This window comes from Thunnus albacares, chromosome 12 (assembly GCF_914725855.1).
Source record: "Thunnus albacares chromosome 12, fThuAlb1.1, whole genome shotgun sequence".
Classification (NCBI taxonomy): domain Eukaryota; kingdom Metazoa; phylum Chordata; class Actinopteri; order Scombriformes; family Scombridae; genus Thunnus; species Thunnus albacares.
Window position 1 is genome coordinate 18,464,760 of NC_058117.1, and position 23,430 is coordinate 18,488,189.

At 40.4% G+C, this 23,430-nt stretch overlaps 1 protein-coding gene across 1 annotated transcript; it reads left to right on the top strand.

The window, feature by feature from the left end:
* Nucleotides 1-398: 398 nt before the first annotated feature.
* Nucleotides 399-21,572, top strand: wnt9a (wingless-type MMTV integration site family, member 9A). Its single transcript, XM_044369274.1, has 4 exons — nucleotides 399-556; nucleotides 13,518-13,777; nucleotides 13,994-14,256; nucleotides 17,664-21,572. The coding sequence occupies exons 1-4, from the start codon at nucleotides 465-467 to the stop codon at nucleotides 18,165-18,167; spliced, it is 1,119 nt and encodes a 372-aa protein (XP_044225209.1). The 5' UTR covers nucleotides 399-464; the 3' UTR covers nucleotides 18,168-21,572.
* Nucleotides 21,573-23,430: the final 1,858 nt, after the last annotated feature.

A 23,430-nucleotide genomic window follows, 5' to 3' on the forward strand; every position in this document is an offset into this window, starting at 1 on the left:
CAATTTAGGGTTTGCCATTCTGGAAATAAAGTGAGACAGGACAGACTGAAGGTAAACAAATATTCTATCATTCAGCACAGGCCAGCTCAGACTGACCTCAGCCTGCACAAACACTGACGGTATGGTGCTTAAAACGCCCACGGAGGAGAAACTGAAACTCCAATCATAAATTAAGACAACTGAGAAGATTTATCTGTATGAAACTTGAGAGTGAATTGTGAATCAGTGTAGCTCTCATACAGTATGCATTGCCATACTGCTCTCTCTCTCTCTCACTCTCTCTCTCTCTCCTCTCCTTCTCCCCCTCTCTCCCTCTCTCTCTCTCTCTCTCCCTCTCTCTCTCTCTGCTGATGGGAGGAGCGCAGCGCAGCTCCTCTCTGTATAAGAAGTGTTGAACGTTCAACAAGGGATTTTACACAGCTACTCAGGAGAAACGAAATGATCTGCCCTGGAGCCGCAGCAAAATGCTGGATGGACACCTACTCCTGGGATGGTTATCGTTCACAGTTATAGTGTATCTTCTCAACTTGCCTGGACCGACCGCAGCATATTTCGGGTAAGGACTGACAAGACATAATGTGCATGATGCTGCTCTCATTGATTTGATTGGTTCTTGAAGCAGGTAACAACCCCCCCTCCCCTCTTTAAACTAACTGAAATCTACCTTTAAGATCAGATTATCCTGAAACAAAAAAACAACAACAACAAAAAAAGCATGTAGATTTATTTTATGACTTGTTTTGATTGCTTCATATCTGCGGGTCAGCGAGGTGTCACTTGGCGGCGGTTGCACAGCGCTCAACGGCCTCACAGCTGGTGGCTGCAGCAGGTTGCCTGCACATGATTTGACCTCGCTGAAGCTGCTGACAACTGCAAATTTTGTGACAAGTACTGTCAACGCGGATCCAAGCAGGCAACGAAACACTAATAAACACAGCACCTATATAGGTAGATACACGCAGCTTCGGAGTAATGTTGGCCGAGGAGAGTTCACCCCCCATTCTTTCCTTGACAATTGAGTCAGCGCCCACTGTAAAGTAACCCCTGGCACGTTTGAATGGCAGGTAGCGGTCGAGTGATTATTTTGCTGAAACACTTGTAAAATCATATCCTTAGTCGACTCTGAAAACAGCCGCGGAGCGAAAGGTGAGTGTGTATATGCCTCAGACTCAACAGCTGGTAACAATAAAGCAATCTGACTGAACTGAACTGGTGGCCGAAACGTCTGCTCAGCTTGCACAGAAAATTCCCCCATCCAGCATAAACATCACACAACTCTGGCAGGGGTTTTCTGCTGCCTCCATCAGGTTTAAAAAACACTTGGAACACGTGTTGGGAAATTAATCTTGAAAATTTAGCGTTTCATGAATCATGTCATATACACAATAATGTTTAATTTAAAAAAGAGCACAAGGGTGTATATTTCAAAGTGAGTCTTTCCCAGGGAACGCCTTGGATTTTTAGGTGTAGCCCACTATGACCTCCACTTCAGAGTGGCTACGAATGCACCGAACTCCAGTTTGTGTGCTCACATGAACTTCACTTCACAGTTTTGCTCTTAGTTACAGAAGAAACTGAAAGAGCGTTTACAGTGAAGGTCATTCAAATGAGGTCAGCATGTCAAGTGGGAGCGCAGCCATGTTTCACCTGGAACTGAAGAGTTTTGATCCAAAAAATCAAAAAAAAAAAAAAAAAAAGAAAAAAGAAAAAAAAGTGACTCCTAATCTTTGGCAATTTGAAAAAAGCAATATTTTTTAAAATGATCAAAGTTGCATCTCATACAAAACATAAACAATATCTTGTTTTTTTCCTTGTGTTATCTACAAATATCTCTGCTAGATGTTGTTAGTGCTACCCTTGGCTGCAAACAACCCACACAGAGACAAATGGCTGTAGACTGCAGAGTGATGACACTTGAAGTCTTTCCAGCAGAGTCAAATTTATGGTAGGTATGGGTGTTGTGCAGGATCCAGGAGTGTTAGGTGATCTGGGAACTGTTGTGAGCACAGGAAGTGTCCCCTAAGGGCCTGTGAGACTTGTGTCTTAGACCTGTTGACCTGTTGAATTGGGTTTTACCTCCTCCTGGATGTAAAGGTTATCATGAACAAGATATATTGGTGTAAAAATCTTATAAAAAGTTAAAAAACAACAAAGAAACAGCAGTTTTCTAAGTACTTGAAAACTTTCTAGATATCAAACATGTCTGATTAAACAGGATTGTTGTAGTTTACACTCAGTTTTTCATGTCTCTGGGTAGATGTTGTTCTCTTGGGTGTTACACCAAAGTGTTGGCACTCGTTTCTGGAAAGTGGGTGATGCAAACATGCTGTATGGCACCTGTAATAGCTCTGTATGATGGAAATATCTCAGCCCTTCTCAGTAAAACGTCATCATCTGTAACACTCATGCACATATCAAGTACTTTCTCTGTCTCTGACTCTGTCTGTGGTGTCAGTGCAGCTCTAAAGTTGCATTAGAAGGACAAATGTAACCCTGGTCCCTGTTTATGTCTCCCTCCCTGTTATAAAGTCGCCCTTGGCAGGGAGTATGTATTAAGGTTGACGTGCCAAATTGGCAGTCACATCAGCCTTAATGGTCTTAATGGTAATGCATATTTACTTATTCAGTTAGCACTTGTTTTCAATTCCCTCTGTCAGCCTGTTCTCTATCTGTGGCCTGTGTAGTGAAGAGAGACATGTGGTATTACAATATTCCAGATTTATTATTCCACGGCCCGGTGAGAAAGGAATATGAATGAGTGTCAGTGAATGATTTAGCCCTGCAGCTGAGGAACATGAAACATACTGAAAGAGCCTGCACAGGTGACACAGATACAAAATGTGACTGCCCTGTGGCCAACTTCCCAGAAACTCGACACCGGTGACACTCCAGCTCAGTCCTGCTTGGCTTTGACTGTGGGACATACAACACAAACCTGTTCAAATAAATATTCCATGAGCACGAGGCATCCTAGGGCTCCTGGGTACTGATTTACTCAAAATAGAGGGTCAATGTTGCATACCCAATTTCCAGAGTGCGGTGGAGCGTAAGTGTAACATAAACACAATCTCTCCTGCCCATAGTCTGCGCAGCCGAGGGTGGGGTGGGATTCCTGGCGTAGTCAAGCACCCGCTTAAATTGTCATCCTTTGCCACAAGAATGTGAGCACTCATTTTCTTTCCCTCAGCCTGTTGTGGCAGGTGCTGGTTCTGCTAAATCCGTTATCATTAGAGTCTCAATCGGAGATGTTCGCTGAGCTTTCGTTACTCGACTTAATAGGTTGCAGCACCTTGATGAGATATTGTGTAAACTGTCGGAGAAGGAAGTGATTTGTTTGCTCGCTTGACCCCGTCCGTGCTCAGAGTGCTGTCTGAGAGACTCCATCGGTTTAAATTTGAGTTTTGGTAAAAGGCATGTCATTCTGTGGTCTTGTAAACTGTGCTGAATGCAAGTCCTAACACTGAGTCAAGAGTTTGTTTTTATTTAGTTCATGTGCGACATATACAGGAAGGCTGCCCACAGTCATGCAACTCAGATTTACCAATCACAGAGGCACCACAGTATCCGGAAGAAGCAAATATAGTGGTTGCTATTACTTACTATTTGATTACTGCGATATCCTTAAACACTCTATCATCAGTTTGTTCCTGATGCCCTTTCATATGGTATTATTGTTTTCAGCGCTCCATTAAGTGAGGCAGCATGCCAAAAACAACAGGCTAACAAATGGGATGTGTGTAAATTTACTGAGGAGGAGTGATTTTTCAGTGTGCAGCTGTAAAAGGTTTTTATCACTCTGCTGAATTAGTTCCTGGTGTGTATCAAACAGCAATGCGTTTTAAAGTTTTTAAAAGAGCCTCATTTCTTCAGCACAGCACAGAAATGTTACAAGTTGTTATTTAAGAGGCTCCATGTAAACATTTCCTTTGGTTCCCTTCTTTTTCTCCCCTTCCGTCCTCTGGTTTGCCTGCCTCATGTGCGTGCTGGTATCCCTGCAGTGGTTTGTGGGGAGCTGCTGGGTGATTACCACTCATTAGGAGCAGCAGAGTTAGTGTGGGCTCAGGCTGGCGTTGCCGGGCAGACAGTGGTGGCGGGCGTCTCATTACCAGGCCTTAAGGACTGATTAGCCCTGACGTGCAGCAGGGCGGGGAGCACCGTTGATAGAGGGATTTCCCAACTTCATAGGATATCCTGTGGCTACAGCCACACCTCGAAGGGTATCACTTTACCGTGAGCCAAGAAGATAGGATTCTCTCAGCACTGACGGTGTGACCGTGCAGCGTGGTGAGATCACGCAAACCTGGAGGCTTAGATAACAGACCGCATGGCCTCTGAAAAGAGAGAGCTTTGTTTTCTTTATATTTCTGTTTGATACATCCGGATTTGAGCTAAGCCGTGCTTTGCTTTGAGCACTCTGCTCCATGACATCCCTCTGGAAAGGCCTGCTATGCCCGAGGATGCCACAGGGTGGTGCAGCGTCTTCTGAGAGTGCAGGATGATCCTCAATCAGCACTTTGTAACCTTTTTGTGTAACAGTAGGAGAGTGGGAAATGAAATGTGAAAACAGCAAATGTAAAGGCAGACAGCTCAGTGTAAAAATAATTTAGGAAAAGAAAATAAGTCTACGTATTCTTAGTTGTGGTCAACCTGCATGACATGTAGAATGTGTCTTTCAACTTAAGCTTACAGAGCGAAAATTCACTTCTCATGTCTCTAAATCGTGTGATGCACAGCATTACTGTTTATTTTACAGGTTGAATCATCAGAAACTGCAGAGTTTGGTACACACCTTTGTTATGAAAGTTTCAGGGATGTCTGTGGTGGGTTGTTAAGGGGCTCATACTGTATAATTACATGGTTGTACTGAATGTTTTTGAAGATTACATGGTGTGGTAGGGCTTTTAAAATGTGTTTGGCGTGCTCACATCCGAAAGACTTACGGTTCTAGTGTCATCAGCATGCCGAAGAGACCGCAGCTAAGACATATTTGATTTTAAAAAGACGGCAGCGCCAGTTCAGTCCCAGCAGTCAGCTGTGCACTTCATTGAAGGATAGACAGAAGATATGGGAAGGAAACTCCCATTGAAGGAAACTCTTGTTGGTCAAACTGTACACTCACATGATGATCTTTGCAGATGGAGTTGGAGACATGGGCAATTTGCAAAACAGGAAAACTAATATAGACTCAAGATACTTTTAGTGGTCAGGCATTGATGAGATGATGCTAGTTAGTGCGACCGCTATGTCCTGTGTTTTCCATCCTTGACCACAGGCGAGTTTCTCTGCCTAGTTTGTGGGGATAGAAGAGACATGACGCTTCGCATGTGCCAAGATTAGCAGATTGACAAACCCTTGGTAAAGGTTTTGGGCTTCTAGAGAATATCTGTGCCTTTCTCATGTCTATCTTGAAGAGATTTCAACATATTATGAGAATAAAATAAATCTTTCCTGAGCAGGCAACATAAAATTTTGTTTTCAGTCTCATACACCTGTTTGTAAGGATTTCATCCAGGGTTAAAATATGTTAACGATACGTTTTCAAAACCACAGGGTTAGACTGTTACTGCATTTAATCAGGGCAATCATCTTGCATAAAACACAATTGTATAGAGGCCTGACCTGACATGCACTCCACTGAAATGTGTGTGTTTGCCAAATGGGTGTTATTACATAGACTAAGGTTTGCCCAATACGGCATATTTATCCATAAAGTCTGAGCATTAGTTTGAGAATGGACACAGTCAGATGTACACTGACCTGAATGGGCCCAGACCCAGCAAACTTTCTCTGCTACAATGAACTTTTTCACTGCCTACAGTAAATGTGCACAAAAATACTCAGATGAGGGGAAATAAGAACACTTTCCACCTTAACTTGGAAATTAGTGTGACAACAAATGTTTGAGCTTTAATATTTTACAGCAGATAGCAAACAAAAACTTGCATTTTAGGTCTTTGCATTTGGGTTATGTAGGCTTTTTTCACAATTAGGAGCAGGAGGAAAACTCTAATCTTTCAGTAGTAAGAGTAAATAACCGTTAATAAACTCAGCCACTTGAAGTTACTGAGGCATGAGTGATTCAAAACAGCTACTGTTTTGTTTTGGATTTCGTGGTTTGACTTCGCATGCTCAGTTTATTCACAGAAGTGCATTTGCCCAGTGTAACATAAATGAACAAAGCCGACATCACCAGCTTCTGCACGCATTTAAAATATCTACTTTGTAGAATCTGCACCAAGTTTATAGTCAAACTGTTTTCCTCCCTTACCAAATAAACGTGGTCTGGGTCTTGTGTCAGCATGTTCGAATCGGTGAGAGCCGAGTACAGTATTGTGTGCCTGAACGTGTTTGGTGCGTCGGTGCGCTGGTACAGGGCTGCTCTGTGCCATGGTGTAGGCTAGAACAGGGGAGTCATGCGGACACTGCTGCGCGCCCAATCTGTGCCAGTCACACAGTGACTATAACTGAGCTGCTGACCTTAGAAGCCTTGAGTTCTCACATAGCAGTTAAACCTCTTACCATGCCCCACACTCCCATTCCCAAACCCAGGTCCTGTAGTCCTACTGCTCAGCTACCAGCGCTTGCTTGCACTGCTGTGGATTAAAAAATTAGGCTGAGCAGTGACTTTTTCTTCTTTTTTTTATGAATTGAAAAAGAAAAATAGTTTGCTTGTGCAACCATTTGTGTGAGAATACAATGACAGGCACTTTAAATTGCTCTGACTTAAAAGGAAGTATGTCTAATGTACCATGACATTCACATTTGAAATATCAAGAGAGTACATGTACAGGAACTTGACCAGATCAGTCAATTAGTGGGAGTAGTCCGGCACGGCCTATGTGGGTTGTAAATGACCAGAAGGGACAGCAGATGACATAACATTGGGTCATATCCTGTTAAGTCATACAAGATAGCAGACTTTCCCCACTCACATTGTGAGTAGCAGTGCTTGTAGATGTTGCATTACATTCCCACTACGTAGAAAGGCTCATTACTCAACTAATAATGACTTACTAAGTCCCAGGCCAGTACCACTTTGTTTTCAAAGTCGGTTTTGTCATGTTACTGTACTGTGTCAGTCACAGCTTGTTAGGAGTAGTCACAACACCCAGTGCTTTCAACCAGTGACTAATCTTATCTTAGCCTCATACATAATCGTTTACTCTTTCCCCTATTTCTGGTTTTAATGACTTGGGGGAATGAGTGGTATCTCTATGGTGGTCAGGAAGAAAATATTGATTTTTAAATGCAATTCAGTGCAGAATTTCTTCTCTTATAAACTTCTTGTAGGTGGACATAAGCCCGGAGACTCCCCGTACCAGAGAGTTATTCGACACTGAATCATGGTTTCTTCAATTATTCAGAGTTTAAGCTGTGGAGCACATTGTCAGCCATAGTTAGAGTGGGCCAGAGGGAAAACACCACACACACTCACATTCCTACTACCTCTGGCATGGCTTGGGCTGTGATACACCAGATGGGACTTGGGCAGGGTGGTCTGAAGTTCATCCAACATTTCTGAGAAAAACACTCACTTTTTTCCCCCCCAAAAGGAGCATTTAAACGCTGTGGAGGCAGGAGGAAAAAGTGAAAGAGAGAAACGGAGATCAGCACTGGCGAGTTTAATTTCCTACAGAAACTCTAATGTTTAATTTAATGAATATTACCAATAATTTTAATCTACACAGATTAGTCTCAGGTGAGCACGGTAGTTTATATTCATGACAGTTGAAGTGTTCCAGGACACATGTTCACGTCTGTCATTGTATTGTGTAAGTTACGTTCGTAGACAGTGGTGGTTTTGTCTAGAGGAGGCTTTGTTTGGAGCCAACAGCTGGGCGGAATGATTGGCATTCGTTTAGAGTAATTGACCAGTGGGAATAGGGGTTAGTTGGGAGAAGAGGAAAAAAAAAAAAAGGAGGAGGAGGGGGGGTTGGTTGTGATCAAGGAGACACCAGACCACACAATCTGCAAGTTCAGGCTGATGGAGAAACTGTGGCTTTTGTGCTTTTTTTCTGTCTGGGCGCGTTCAGCCACGACTGACTCTTATAGGTGTTGACTCAAGGTAGTAAGTACCCATATGCATGTGCACGTGCACACATGCAAGCACACATGTATACGGTAACTACATACACAAACGTAGCCAGCACCTGTTAGTCCTGTGGGGGATGGAGATGATAAACAGACACGGTAGCTGAATATTGCCAAAACACTTTGCCGCACAGTGTTTTCATCCTTATCTCTAAATCTGAAAAATAAAAATATACCAAAAATATAATTTTTTATCTCCATTAACTTGTAGTAGGAGAACATTTTTACACTCCTACTGCTCAAAACTAAGAGAGATTTTCCTTTGGAAACACAAAGTATCAGTTTTCTCAACGGGAGAGGCATTATTATCTGTAATATCAGTTGTGTGCAGAATGTGGACGTTTAAAGTGAAATCTCAGCGATAAGTGAAAAAACATCTACATAGAGCTGCAACTATAGCCCGACCAATGATGAATTTTTGAGGCTAATAATAATAATAATAATATTTGAGAGTTAAAAAACAAAAAAACTGATAATGATATATTGGCCAACATTCATTTTTTAGATGTAAACATATAACATAAGCAACATTTTTGACAAATATCTCTTAAATTAGTTTTTTAAGAAACTGTGACCAACATATGCACAAAGAAAGAGATTTTCTCATTGCCCTCTGTTGGAAAATAATGGCTACATTGTTTCTAAATGAGCTCAAACTAATTTTTGGCATTTGTTTACACCAGTTTTCAGTTTTCTTGTTACTTATCAACAGCCATACACACTGAAACCAATATGTCTGCGTAAGCTAAATTTGACCAAAATATCATGCTGGTCATTTTTCTTGGCCAGGCTCTGACTGCAACTGATAAAAATAATAATTAACCATTCATCTGATGACTGACTGAACCAATGAACCACCTAATAAACTGTCACAAAATAGTGAAAAATGATCATCTCCATTTTCCAGAGCCCATGGTGACGGCTTTTAGTCTGACCATCAGTCCAAAACCCAAATATATTAAACTCACAATGATATAATACAGAAAAAAATAGCAAATAGCCACATTTTAGAAGCTGAAATCAGAGAATGTTTGTCATTTTTGTTTTGCGATTTTTATTAAGTGAGTCATCAATTAATCTGTGAATCATTTGTAAGGTTTGCTGCTTCAGCCTCCTGAGATTAATCTATACCACATGGACGAGCGGCCTCTGTTTATATATGGCTGTATGAGTGTATGAATAACAGCAGCAGTTACAAAGCAGTGTGTGTTTGTAGGTTATACATAGAGTGAGCATATACATATAGGCCAAAAAACGTTGTTAGAGTGAACATGTTTTCCACTACCTAAGATTTTATGCATTATTACTCTTCCTTAACTATTTACATACCAAACCATTGAAGAACGGCCAGAATTACCCCAGAATTACCAGCTGAGGGTCACTTCCACGAGTTTAATGTAAAGCCAGAGAGGGAGTGATGACGGCAAAGTTTTAGTGCTAGTCAATGATTTCCTCGAGGGATTGATTCTGAGGCTCCATGGTGTGAAGTGAGCCGTTTTCACTAAAACATGCTGCATTGGAAAATGTATATAAAGTAAATGTCACAGGCAATGGGAGGTGCTGACATGCAGAGAGAAAGGACTAAACAAACTCCAGTGTTTAGTAAGTGAAAGACAGCGGAGGAGGCGCAGCGTGAGAGGAGGTCAGTGATGTCTGTTAGGAGTCTGTAGAGGCAAGTGTGTGAATGGAAAAAGCAAAGCTGAGCAAACACCAGCAAGAATCCCACCTCGTGTAGGATAATAATGAGTTTTATATGTTGGTGTTATATTCCATGTGTAATTGGTGTTGCTGTGCCAACACCTCAAACAAAAACACCTACAGAAAATGGTCCATGATGAGAAAACACAGAGTTTTATGCTCTTGCCTTCTAATTTATTAGGGAGTAGATAACTTGTTAGTGCCTCCACTCCACACATTTACCTTTCATGATGAAGAGACTTTATTCTGCACTTTAAGAGCTCAACTGAGTTGTCAGATTACATTTTTTTCCCCATAAAATTAGTCATTGTTATGGGAAAACACAATAATGGTTTCTATTTGACCAAAGATTTGAAGTTCAGATGCGTAATGATTTTTGTGATTCAACCACTGTACTATTTTCCAAATCTCTTTTCCTCTAAGTGAGTTGACTGAGTTCGTTCTTCAGCAAACAGCAGAGTAATATTTTTTTTTATTGCTGATCACCATATTGGAATGTGTGACCCATTTTTTTCTGTGACAGCAGGGGTCACAGTCTTGCATCCAGGGAAAATATTATCTTTAATTTCATACAAACTCGAATTTAAGAGTAATGATTGAGATCAAACTCTACTTTCAGCGTCGTAAATATTAGAAAGTGCATCCACTCATAGAGTGGGGGTCCTTTACAAATAGGGAGGAAATGGAGTCAGTGTACATCTGCGATACAATTTGACTGTTTTTTGGTCTGCCACAGAGCGGAAACATGCACAAACGCGAGCCCTGGCCAGTAGTTTCTTCTCTGGAGACGTGAAGTGTTTCTCCGCTCTCAAATCTCTCTCCTCCACACTTTGCCCCCAGGCTGTCTTTGTAACTAGCTAGAAATATGCCTTTGTTTAAAAAAAAAAAAAAAAAAAGCCAAAGAGACAGTAGCGCTTAGATCAGTGTCATGTCATCTTTGGCCTCCCTCCAGCTTCGCTCAGACCATCTTTTTGTCTCAGACAGGCAGACGTCACACAGACAGTTGAGGGCTGTCATTCTAATGGTGTCTTTGGCAGGCATGCAGGCTTTTGGAAGATTTGACGCTGAATGGTGTTACTATGCATGTCTTACTGAGGAATGTACGCGTCATGTTGGTGGTATTGAGTAAATTAAGACCACCATTTGTCACTAAGATCTCTTTGTTGAGGTAAACAAAGTACAAATTAAAATCAATATGTGCTTGTTTTTTAAATTGCAGACCTATCTAGAAGTCTACTGCTTCCTGGTGCAGTGAGGATTTGAATATCTTGAATTTTCTTGACTTGTCTTCCTCACTGATGTTGCAAATGGAATTAGGCAGGTATTCCACGGGGCGCCATCATTCAATCCTCGTCTACCCTGCCATGAAATGTTGTGGAACGGTTGTCAGTCATTTGTAACATACTGGGTCGACTGGATTTGTTTGTTTTGGCTCTTTAAACATGTTTCCTTGGCATTGTTATTAGAGTATATTTTAACAAAGCTTGAAACAATTAAGAGTAAAATGCCAGTTATTCACAGAAACATTGTGCTCGTGCATTGTGTATGCCTCGCTCTGTACGCCTCAGACCATACATTTTTTTTCTCTTAAGTGTGTTGGGAGAGCAATCTTTGTCAAGACACAGCTTGCCAGGTTTCCATTTGAAAATTCATAGCTGTCAGACAAGTTAAGGAAAGGCAAACACACTTTGTAAAAAGGAAACCATTTGACCCAATCTGAAAGCAAATCCTGATGCTCCCTGTTTGATTTGACTGCTCAGATCCTCAACCAGGCTGTGAATGCATAGTTAAGACAATATCATATAGCATATGTGAACTATTAAGTCCACTGGTATGAAACTGAAGAGTTGAAGGGAAACATTTCAGTCAGTTATTGGACTTAATAAAACAAATCTCTTGTTAAACAACCCCTGTGACCCTCTGCTAGAGGCATATGAGTGATGACAGAATCTTCTCTGAAAAACAGTAATGAAGTCAAAAATGTAAGTAATGTAGATCACCAGTCAACACTTTTGGTACATTAACTACACCAGCGTAGACATCCAGCAGGTGCTCTGCAACTTTACAAAAATATTGAAGAATAATCTCTTTTACACTGCTTGGCTGAATTAAAGTCTGTGGCAGAGTTCCCGTTTGCTGTGGTTACTCTTCACAGTCATAGTTTTACCGTTTTTAAATTTATTATACACCTTTTTTAGACTCAAAAAGGGATGATGCTGTGACCTCATGATACATGCATCTTTTGTCTAGATTGATGATAACAAGCAACTTGGTTGTGGAAACTGAAATAAGACATATGAAAGATTTCGTAATCTTATTGTAATTTAAGTTTCAGTTTAATTTCACGTTATAATTTCCAGATTAGTGCTAAGATGATTAGTAGTATTAGATTTTTCTCACTGCTTCTGTCATTAGCCTCCATTAACTGTCACGTACTGTATAGGAAATTCATTGCAAAGCTATGTGTTGTGTGTGTGTGTGTGTTGTCTTGGCTCATTTTTTACAAGGATAAAAAAAAGAAATACACTGCAACCTACAATTGATGCTAAATGTTGCAGTGCTGCATTTGATCAATGCAGCATTAAATGAGGTGTCAGTTCATGCACAAAAGTGTCCCAAGTCTGTCTGCGAAGGCATGTTGGCCTGAAGACTTGTGCTTTTGTGAGTTCTGTAAATCCATTTATTCTACAGTTTCACTTTAAGGGTGTAAAGGAGGCCAGAAATTACACATAATGAACAACTATGGTGCCAATCCTGTCAGTTGGTGTGACCAAAATGGTCACAGGCTGACAGTCATGTCCCCTGTGTGTGTTTATGAAAGTAATGCTCTGCTTTCCCCATCACAACCTCAGAACGCTGGTCGTCGGTTTTGCCAGCTATGTGGCAGTCCCCGCTTGTGTGTTTTATATACGCTTCCCTTAAATAAACTGACGAAAGGAGTGCAAGTCTACCACATGTTCTCCATACCATGTTTAGAACTGGGACTTCTGCTTGTTGTATTTCAAATTGATTGCAGCTTTAAGATCTTGAATACTGGACTTTTGTGTGGGGATTCTATAACGAGAGTGTAAATCCTCCTGTGTGATCATGTTGAAACCTATACAATGCTTCTGTGAGTGACATTCCCCCCCTCAGGGTATGATATAAATATTAAACCAAGTATCCGCTGGCTACTGTTTCACATGCATGTGGTATGACTGTCACGTTCACTGCATGCCATTGATTTAAATATGTGTCCATACCAGCTGAATGCTTTATTAGTCATAATACACAATGTATAATCTCAAACTACAGTGTTGAATACTGTAGGCAGTAACCTGCTGGTGCTGTGACTTGATCAGGGTGATCAGTGAGGTCTGAACAGGGACAAAACAGTTTCAGGAACATTATGAAAAGAAAGACCTCTTCCACCTCTGTAGAGAATTTGCTCTATACACAGACACGCCTGTGTTGGAGGTTGATCTCAATCTCCAGCTAATGTTGAATTCCCCTGAACATTAACCACCGAACAGCTGAATTCATTTGAACATTAACCAAACTTTTGAGCATTATATGCCCCAGCTGTGCTTCCTGTGCTGTTTATGTAGTATATCTTTGCAACTTTTATTGTTTATCCAGGAAGGTCAGCATCCTGCGCTTTATTGGAACCTTTATCAAGATGTATCCACTCCCTCCTTGTGCACTGTTTCATCTGAGGGTGTCTTTGTGTTTGCAATCTTTCACTCTAGGTTGACAGGTAATGAACCGTTGTCTATCCTGCCACTGAACTCTCTACCAGAGGAGAACATGGGCAGGGCCCACTACAAGCTGTGCGACCGGCTCAAACTGGAAAAGAAGCAGCGCAGGATGTGCAGACGAGACCCGGGCGTAGCGGAGACCCTGAGAGAGGCCATCACCATGAGCGCCCTAGAATGCCAGTATCAATTCCGCTTTGAGAGGTGGAACTGCACCTTAGAGGGGCGCCACCGAGCCAACATACTAAAGAGAGGTAAGGGAAGATGAGTTGTTACAGATCTTTCCTTTTTCTTTTGAACTCAAAGCAAATCTGGTAGGTCATATCTCTGTTTTTCAATATTGCACACCAAAGACGCTGTATAATCAATGCATTTTACTCAATTGTGCTTAAACAAAAAACTGAGAAATAGAATTTAACTATTTGAACTTGCTGCATCTCATCTGTCACTCTCCCCCTGTGCTCCCACAGGATTTAAAGAGACAGCCTTCTTGTATGCCATCTCCTCGGCGGGCCTAACCCATGCGATGGCCAAAGCATGCAGCGCAGGACGGATGGAGCGCTGCACGTGTGACGAAGCCCCGGACCTGGAGAACCGCAAGGCATGGCAGTGGGGAGGCTGTGGAGACAACCTCAAATACGCCAACAAGTTTGTTAAGGACTTCCTGGGCAAACGCTCCAACAAGGACCTCCGCGCACGCGTGGACATGCACAATACAAATGTGGGCATGAAGGTAAGTGTGAAGGATCAGAAGATGATGATGATGGTTTATTAAAGGGTTAGGGTCAAAGTCAACATACTCAGCCTGTGACTTAATACTATTTTAATCAATATTTTTATATTATCAATGGATCAAACATATGTAATGTGAAAGGGTCGCTCGTAATCACAAACCCACGAAGAATTATCACCTGACTCTGCAGTTCCCCTCAGCTCTCTGGTGTGTTTTAGCATGTTAGCATTTGTTTCGGTTTTACGGCCTGCAGCTTTACTGTTTTGGGTCACTCTTGCCGCTTTCATCAGCATTGTTTCCAGCCGCAGCAGACAGCTGTTTTCAGTGAAAAGACTCTGTATGCTACTTGCTTGGCACTGTGTAAATAAGCAAACGTTTGCTAATACATTTTGCCATAATAACTTTATAAAGTGATAATATGATAATGTGTTGTGTTTATAGCTTTTTCGCTGTTCCCAAGTGACCAAAAAATGAACTAATGCAGGTTTGTGTAATCTAGGTCTGGATACTGCAAACTTTCTACTGACTGTGTTACAAAGTGGAGTTGTAGAGTTGAAACAACGTGGGTACTGTTTATCAGTCAGTGAGGGTCAAACAAAAAACACTATCAAGCTGCATTATCCAGGGTTTTTGGAGCTTCAGCCCATGCATTACTAAGGATTAATGCCCCATTTACACCCGGCATTAAAAAGAAATCTGTATCTGGATATGTTATCTGGGTAAGGAAAAACACATGTTAATGGAAGATGTAAATGCACTCATTGTGATTGGAATGATGTGATCAGATGGGCCAGACAAAATTTGGAGTACAGGCTCGCACTGTGATCTCAATCAGGTGTAAAAGAAATTCATACAGCGTTACCACGTTCATGAAATTTCAGCCCAGTAAGATGAAAGTTCCCTTTCGTCTGGCTCTTCCTGCCAGCTTAAGGAAGCCCCACAAAAGCAAGAAGTAGTAGTAATAGCTAAGTCCAAGTCTAAGTCTTCCCTCACAAAAAGTGGAAGAAATTAATGACGCCTGGATGTCACTATCCAGATATGTATCACATTTTAATACCAGGTGTAAATGGAGCCTCTGCTGGATCAATTGTGACCAGTCTTGTTTTAATCTGACTCACATGATTGCCACAATCTCATGGAATTGTTCCCCTTTAAGGTCCCATTTTATTTTCCATTCATTCTTTGTCTGTGACTTTGATAGCAACAGTATTTTATTATCTGATAAGTTGTCCAAGGCATTAAACTATCACTTAATTTAAGTTGTGCTAGCCAATGATTCATAAAATTTTAGGGAGTTTCATTCAAAGGAAAGAAAACAGTTAATTATACAATCATTTTACAGCAGTATATTTATTATTAATGTTCTTATATCTGTCACTTCGGCTTTTATTAAAGTAATAATTTTTATCATTTGAAAACAAAGCTGAGTTAGAGTTATAAGCCGTAAATGAGGCCAACCAGGACACACTCATAAAGACAGCAGTTCAAATAGGGTCAGAGTTCATTTGGAGTCACAGACAGTATTTGAACAGCAATGTTGGCTGATTGCTCACATGAATCAGTTAAATGGTGGGAAAATTGTGATAATACAATACAGTCTGAGTCCTGTTTCATTATGTAGATAAACAGCAGTATGAAGTGCCAGTGCATTGTGCACCTTATCCCGGATATACTCTTATACCATATCTTAAGTCTTGCTTTTGTAACACTGGAGTTTAAACATTACAGTGCTGATACATGACTGCTGTCCAAGACAAAATACACTGTCCAAATATATAGTTAAAATGACTAAAGAGGAATTTAATATGACCACAACTGAATGACATTGATAGAGTTATACAGAGAGTATCCCAGGAGAGTAAAATTACTGAAAAAATACTATAGAGGTTCAAGCATCTCCATGAAAGCTGGAAAAAGAGAAACCCAAACTGATTAAAGTAATTGCTACTGTAAATTTGAAAGTGCTCATTAGTCAATATTTGGTTTTCACTCTCAGATTAGATATGCAATAACTCTCATTTGTGCTTTGGCACAATTCAGCAATTGTTTGTGGTGAGCAAATATGGGCTTTTCGTCTTGGAAGGGTTTTTAATAGTAAAATAAAAAAGAGGGAATGGTCTTAATCTGTCAAGCCAAAGCAAACTAAAAGTCTGGAATCTGTTACTTTTATTCGGGTTTTCTCATATTGTAGCCATTTTCATTTTGGTTTCAAAATGAATTATAGCAGAGGCACACTTCCCAAATGTTAGCAGACACAAAACTCTCCCAAAAGACCAATGCAGGCTCTTCCTTTTCAGCTTGGCTCACCAAAATCCAATCTCTCAGGAGATTTTATTTGTGATAAAAGATTTACAACATTGTTTTTGCTCTTTTTATTTTTTCGATTTGCACATGTAGTGAGGTGTACCGCATTCGGGATGAATTCCCACACGGAGGACGAAACTGGAATGTGCTAGTCTCTGCATCCCCCCCGACATTTAAAAGCTGACCTATCAAATTTTCTTGACCTGCTGGTGTGATGAATATGCACTTCCTGTTCCCCGATCTCTTTTGCAGTCTGAGAAAAGTACTGTAGATGTTATCCAAACCCCACCTAAGACAATGTGTTATTGTCATCCATTTTCACACACACACTGCTTTTCGGCATTGTGGTTGATTCTCTGGCGAACGTTGGCTGTCTGCTAAGAGGTCAAGTACTGCTACAATAATGAGTAGAGGTGTTTTTAGCTGACAACCTCTTTGTTTCACTTGCAATTATGTATGATTTTAGAGAAGAGACGACTTTCTTTCTCCTGCCAACTGTTTGCATGACTTACTGTCTGTGTTATGACATAATTATCAAGATTCGGTTGATCAACTCTGGGTTTAGAGAACACATTTACAGTAAAAGGACAAGAATAGCGCCCAGTGTCTAAGTATTTGAGTCTTCTCTTTCTCATGGCTCTCTGAATGAATCATCTGTTATATAGTGCTTCTTAGAAATAACCTCCCCTCACTTACCGTAATAACAGTTATTGAGTTTAATTAAAATGTCATCCGTGGTTATCATAAACAAAATCAATCCTCCTACCAACTATTATTCACTCGCTCTTTTATGTGAAGCCTTAGACAAAATGTTATATTGTTCCCCTTGGAATTATTTTGATGATAGTTCATGAGCAATAAGTGAAGCCTTGGACTTTTCCCTTTTGTTATGATATCAAAAAGAGCAGTGAGTATAATAATTTTCCGTTGTGTCTCTATATTCCTCCCAAACCGCTGCGCTGCACCCTAATAGTCTAACTGTGCACATATTTGGGTAATTTGGCCCTTTGAAATTCTGCAAAGGCACGTTAATTTACATAGCTTTCATTATGTTCCTTTAATGTGTCATGGCAGTTAACAGTATTTCTCTGTCTCTGAACCAGGTAATCAAGGCCGGAGTGGAGACCACTTGCAAATGCCACGGCGTCTCCGGCTCCTGCACTGTCCAGACCTGCTGGAGGCAGCTCCTGCCCTTCCACGAGATCGGCAAGCAGCTGAAGCAGCGCTACGAGACCTCCGTCAAGGTCGGAAGCTCCACCAACGAGGCCACAGGGGAGGGAGAAATCTCCACAGGCCGCAACCAGCAGCAGCAACAGCAGCCGCAGCAGCAGCCCCTGCCTGGCCTGAATGACCAGATCCCCCGCACTATGGACTTGCTCCACATCGAGGACTCACCCAGTTTCTGTAGACCCAGCAAGTACTCGTTGGGCACTGCAGCCCGAAAGTGCTACAAGGACAAGAACTGCGATGCGATCTGCTGCGGGCGAGGCCATAACACTCAAAGCAGGGAGGTGACCAGGCCTTGCCAGTGCCAAGTGCGCTGGTGCTGCTACGTTGAATGCAAGCATTGCACGCAGAGAGAGGAGGTCTATACCTGCAAAGGGTAACCCAGTCACCTGTCAGCCCCTATTTGGCCTACTGACCAGTGGAGCAAGTGAAAGATGAGAGAGGAGTCGTCAGTTTGTTCTCCAACAAGGTTTTTCTCCTGCTGTCAGAACAGTGTTCTACAAACAAAGGAGAGCGAGCCAATGGAGAAGCAATAAGCACTTTGAGGGATTTCTGTGGGTTGGGGTTCAGAGGTCCTGTTGGGTTTGCAGAATTAAAAACCTTCTCAGACAACTGGGTCAACATCTCAAGCTTTTTTTCACGGCGCTGCCTTGAAGAGAGAAGCTTCTACTTTCCTAATAAAAAAAAAAAATGTCCAACTGCATCTTTTCACAAGAAAACAGAGATTAGTGTCCAGTTAAAAGCGGATCCAAGACAAGGACAGTAACACCTACAGACTGGTTTTAGGGCCTTGCCCAAAGAAGAATGGTGTGTGTGTGTTTGTGTTTGTATTTGTCACTCTTTTCGTGTGTTTGTATGTGAGCATTTAGTAGATAGCGAGGGGGAAAAGGGGGGTTTGAATGACGACTTCTATGGCAACGAAAACCATATTCAGAGACTGCTACAAAAAGACAGGGTGTAAGAATTACTCTACACGCACATATTTACACTCACACACATTGTGTGTTTGCATATGTATGTAAATAAATTCAGTTATATTGTAATGATATTATACAAGCCACTTATCTTACTATGTTAAAAACAAACCACTAACCACACAAATCTTTCGTTGTTTGTGTGCTCTCGCTTGTTTTTCTTCGTAATTTTTGACAAGGCCCTTTGGAAAGCAGCACACTTGTGTCCGTTGTCTTGCTGTGGATAATTTATAGATCCTTTGGGACTACTCCTTCACAGGGAGAAAAAAATCTCAATTCTTTTAAAACTTTTTTTTTGTAATAATATAATATGAAGCTTTTAGGCGATGCATTAACAGAAAATAACTAAACCAGTCAGTTTAGGCTATTCTCGGCCTTGAGCGTACCAGTGTTCAGGGAATAACTTAAACCACTATTACTATTTGGAAAAAATGGAGAGAAATAGTGCAAATGCGAATGATATCCAAGTTGGAGATGACAGTGGCCTTGTTATTATAGCCAACTTCAGTGCAACAGGTGATCACTTGACCAGCAAACGGTCCACGTGTAACTCAGATCAAAAAATTGAGGAGCTCTCTGGAGCTTAAATCTACTTATTAGGATTTTGTTTAACTTTGGCTACTTTGAAGTTGTAAAGAAAACTGTGGAGAACTGGAGGAATGTAGCCCCCTACCATTTCACATCCTTCTTTCCTCTTCAGCTGCCACGATTTGATTGAGCCATATTCAACATGTAGACATGCAGCATGTACAGTAGGAACCGCGTCAGTCCAAACAGTATGGGGCAAAAGAGACGGAAATCTAACTTGACATGTCTGCAGAATTGCTCAAGTGAAGATAAATGCGCAAGCTTCATAGCTAATATATATTTTATAAGACTAATATTTGTGTCATGTTTAGCAAATCTGCTGTCTTCATTCAGAAGACAGTGAAGTTTTTATAATGCATTAGTTGATTTTTCACGTTTTATACTTGTTGCCTGGCACACAGTGACACAGTTAACATAAAGCAGCATAATGAACCCTGCCATGTAACTACAGTGACAGTTAAAGACCATGAAGATGACACACAAACAATGCAGACAAGAATTCATTGTATTCTCAGCACTTAGCTTCTGGGAACATTATGTTATAATTCATAAGATATAGGACCTTATATGCCTTGTTTTAGATGGGTGTGAATTAACTACTGAGTGAGGGACCCAGCTTTGTAATATAGCGCCATTCACGCACTGAAGCCCCAAAGCCCTTTAAAGTATTTAAAGATCTGTATTTATCGATACAGTGCAGTGCAGACTCTTTTTTTAAAAAAAAAATGTAAATAGCAAAGGTTTCTTCTCCTGTGGTATATAGACAAAAGTGAGGCACATGTTTAATCTCACAAGCAACAGAAATTGGTAGCAATAAGAAACGTTAGACATTTGTGGTGGTGCACCATAAATACAGCGAACAACTGCTGTAGCAAGATGGTTACAGATTGTAATCAGAGATACTGCACCATGCCAAACATCCGAGAAAAAAAAAGGCTTTTACCTTCAACAGACAGTTTAGTCTTTAAAGATGATTATCACAATATTTGAAATTAAACCACCTTCAGCAAAACCATGCTTCAGGAAGAGAGCCTTGCATGGGTTATTTGTCCTGGGGAGATGAATTCCAAGCATTTTGATATGAGGAGGCATGCCAAATAAAGACTGGTCAAAACATATACATAGAACTTTGCACGCTACATGGAAACCATAATAGCTATGCTGAGACTCGAAGCATAAATGCCTGCTTCCCACAGCTTTTGGTGTGTGCGCTCTCAACACACTCCTCGGCCCAAAAACACTGAGGTTCTCTACTATTGAATGGACTCAAAACAGGCATGACAGGAATACCAAATGCTCACCGAGTGCATTTTTGTTTGTTTATAGATTGTATATAGGCCTGAAATTCCTCCCGTGAAAGAGGAGCATGATGCAGCAGTCAGTCGGTTTTTAGATGTTGTTGTCACACTCGTCCATATTCTCAAATCCAAAACTCTGCACTGTTTAGTTGTCAGTGGATCATGTACAAAATTCTATTTTGTAGAAAAAAAAATAAAAGATAAATTATTTTTAAATATATTATGAGCATGTGTTTAGTGTAAATAACGTCAAAGTCTAAATTGATTTTATATCCTGTATTTTTTACTCTGTTTTTTCTTTTTGGGTGTTTGTTCCTTTTGGGGTGGAGGCTTCAAGAAGCAGTGTATACTTTAAACATATTTCATTTCATATCTCAACATTTGCTGTTATCTAAGCACTAAGAAATCCTAACAAATTTAGAAATCGACTCACATTGAACTGGCTTTTATTCATGCGCACGATCACGAGACATTTCTGCAAGTATTCAAACAAAATCACAGTCATCAACGATATTTTTTATAGCATTTGATCTGTTTGTATAATCTTCTATTTTGTGAAAAGGCTCTTGGCTTTGTAATGTTGGTTATCACCATATGATACGGTATAAACTGCTAATGTTGATGATTGTGTCACTTTTACATGTACAAGTACTTTTTGTTAGGATTTGTACTGTGCTTGTAAAACAAAGATGAAAACACACAACTGTGTATTGCCCTTTGTGATGATACTACACCAACAAAGCTTTGTCCATGTTCACTTATTCATGTCTTATGGGAACCCTAAATTATTTTCCTCTACCTCATGTGTATAGCTTGTAGGTATAAACAGATCACAAATGACTGGTAAGAATGTATTTAAGTTATTTAACATCTTTGTATAACAAAGGCGAAAAAAATCTGAAATAATAAATGAATTTTTAAATTATGTCATGTGTGGTTTTATTCTTCAGTGACATTTGGTTAGTTAGTTTAATAAGTAGATCACCCCTATGTCAATGTCATATGATAACAATGAAATTATAATATTTTATTTGTGATTTTGGCACATTGATATGTAGTGCTGACATGTTTATTTTTTATTGATTATTATCAACACAAAATAATCAACAATTTTGGAAAATAATCTAATTATCCATTTATAAAGCAGCAATGAATGCTCTTCAACAGGCCTCTCAAAAATCAGCACTTCTTTTCTTTAAGTTTTATATCTTTGTAAATTGGACGCCACTGGGGTTGAGACCGTCGGACAAATGAAACCATTTTTAAAAGAATTTGAAAATGTCGTCTTGAAGTATTTTTCAATATTTTCTGATATAGACTTAATGAGTAATCAAAGAAATAAAATAGATTAACTGAGAATCAAAAGAACTGACTGATGCAAATGAACAGTTCTGGCAACAAATCTCAGGTTTTAACAGATTTAACACACTGGAGGATCAAATGCTATCCAAACAGAATTTGCCTTTTTGCAAAAGTGAAGTAATATGCCGCATGCACAAGTGACTTTGATGATAGGCTATGGGTTGCCCAAATTCATAGAAAAAAATAATATTTTTTATTAGGGAATAAATTAAGGAATACATCTGCTGCCAGTGGTAGATAAATCAAACTATTACAGATTGTGAGCCACAACCATGGACAGCTGTGGCACAGAAGGTAAAGTGGGTCGTCCATTCATTTGGCAGTTTGATTCCTGTCTCCACCTGTTCACATGAAGAAGAATCAGAGTCAGAAACAGCCAAGTAGCTTTGTACATAAAAGGAATCTCTCTTGGTGCTGTGGTGCATAGCAATCAAAAAATAGAAGGTAAGAGAAAATACAACAACCACAAAAGTCAGGTGATGATAAATAATATAACATTTTACAATAAAAATTGTACTCTAAGTGAAAAGAGCTGTTAGAGTTTAAAATATAGAATACAGTATAAACAGTCCATGTAATGTGCAAATGTGATAATACAAGGCATCGTAGAGCAGGACACCAAACATCAGATTGAAATCTATATTGCTCCAGAAGTTTAGACCAGCACCTTGCATGGGAAATTGTAACGCACTTTACAGACGAAGTCCATTTAAACCTCTGGGATTCTTCATTTGTACATTTTAGACCAACATCCCTAACAGTTTCATTGAGAGGCAAAAACCTCCAAGACACACAGTCATTGAGGGGTTTTCCCCTTCGCTACAGCAGCAAAAAGAATGGGAGGGTAAATGGGGAGTGACCAGAAGGTCTCCAGTTCAAGTCCCCGGACTGCTGGGAAAACGTCTGAGGCCCACGATTTAATAGAAGAACAGCGACTGAAGCAAAAAGCCTTCCTGCTATGTAATCAGACGTCATTGTTGATGTGAAGTGTTTACAGGAATCTGATACACACATTGTTGGATTTTCACAGTTTCATGCAGGATCACCCTGACTTTGCTATGACATTTTATATTGATTTAGTGTAAACTGATTATCAAGGCCTCCGTCATAATACACTGCACACTACCATGGCAGTAATGTTTTTACCTCAATGTCAAACAAAGTTACTATGAAACTCATTAGTCTGTTTTGGGTTTACAGTGTTCGGACATACGTATGTGCTGGAGAATTACCCTGTTGAACTGCTATTATTTCAACAAGCTGTATTCCCTCGGCAGATGAGCGGAGATTTCAGGGAGTTTTCTCTCTCAACAATCTTGCAGATATCTTGTGGCTTCATCATGCAAGCCTTGAAGCTCGACTAATCCAAGAGAAAAGGCCTTGTGATCCCAGGCTGTGAATAGGACCTTTACATCCGGTTG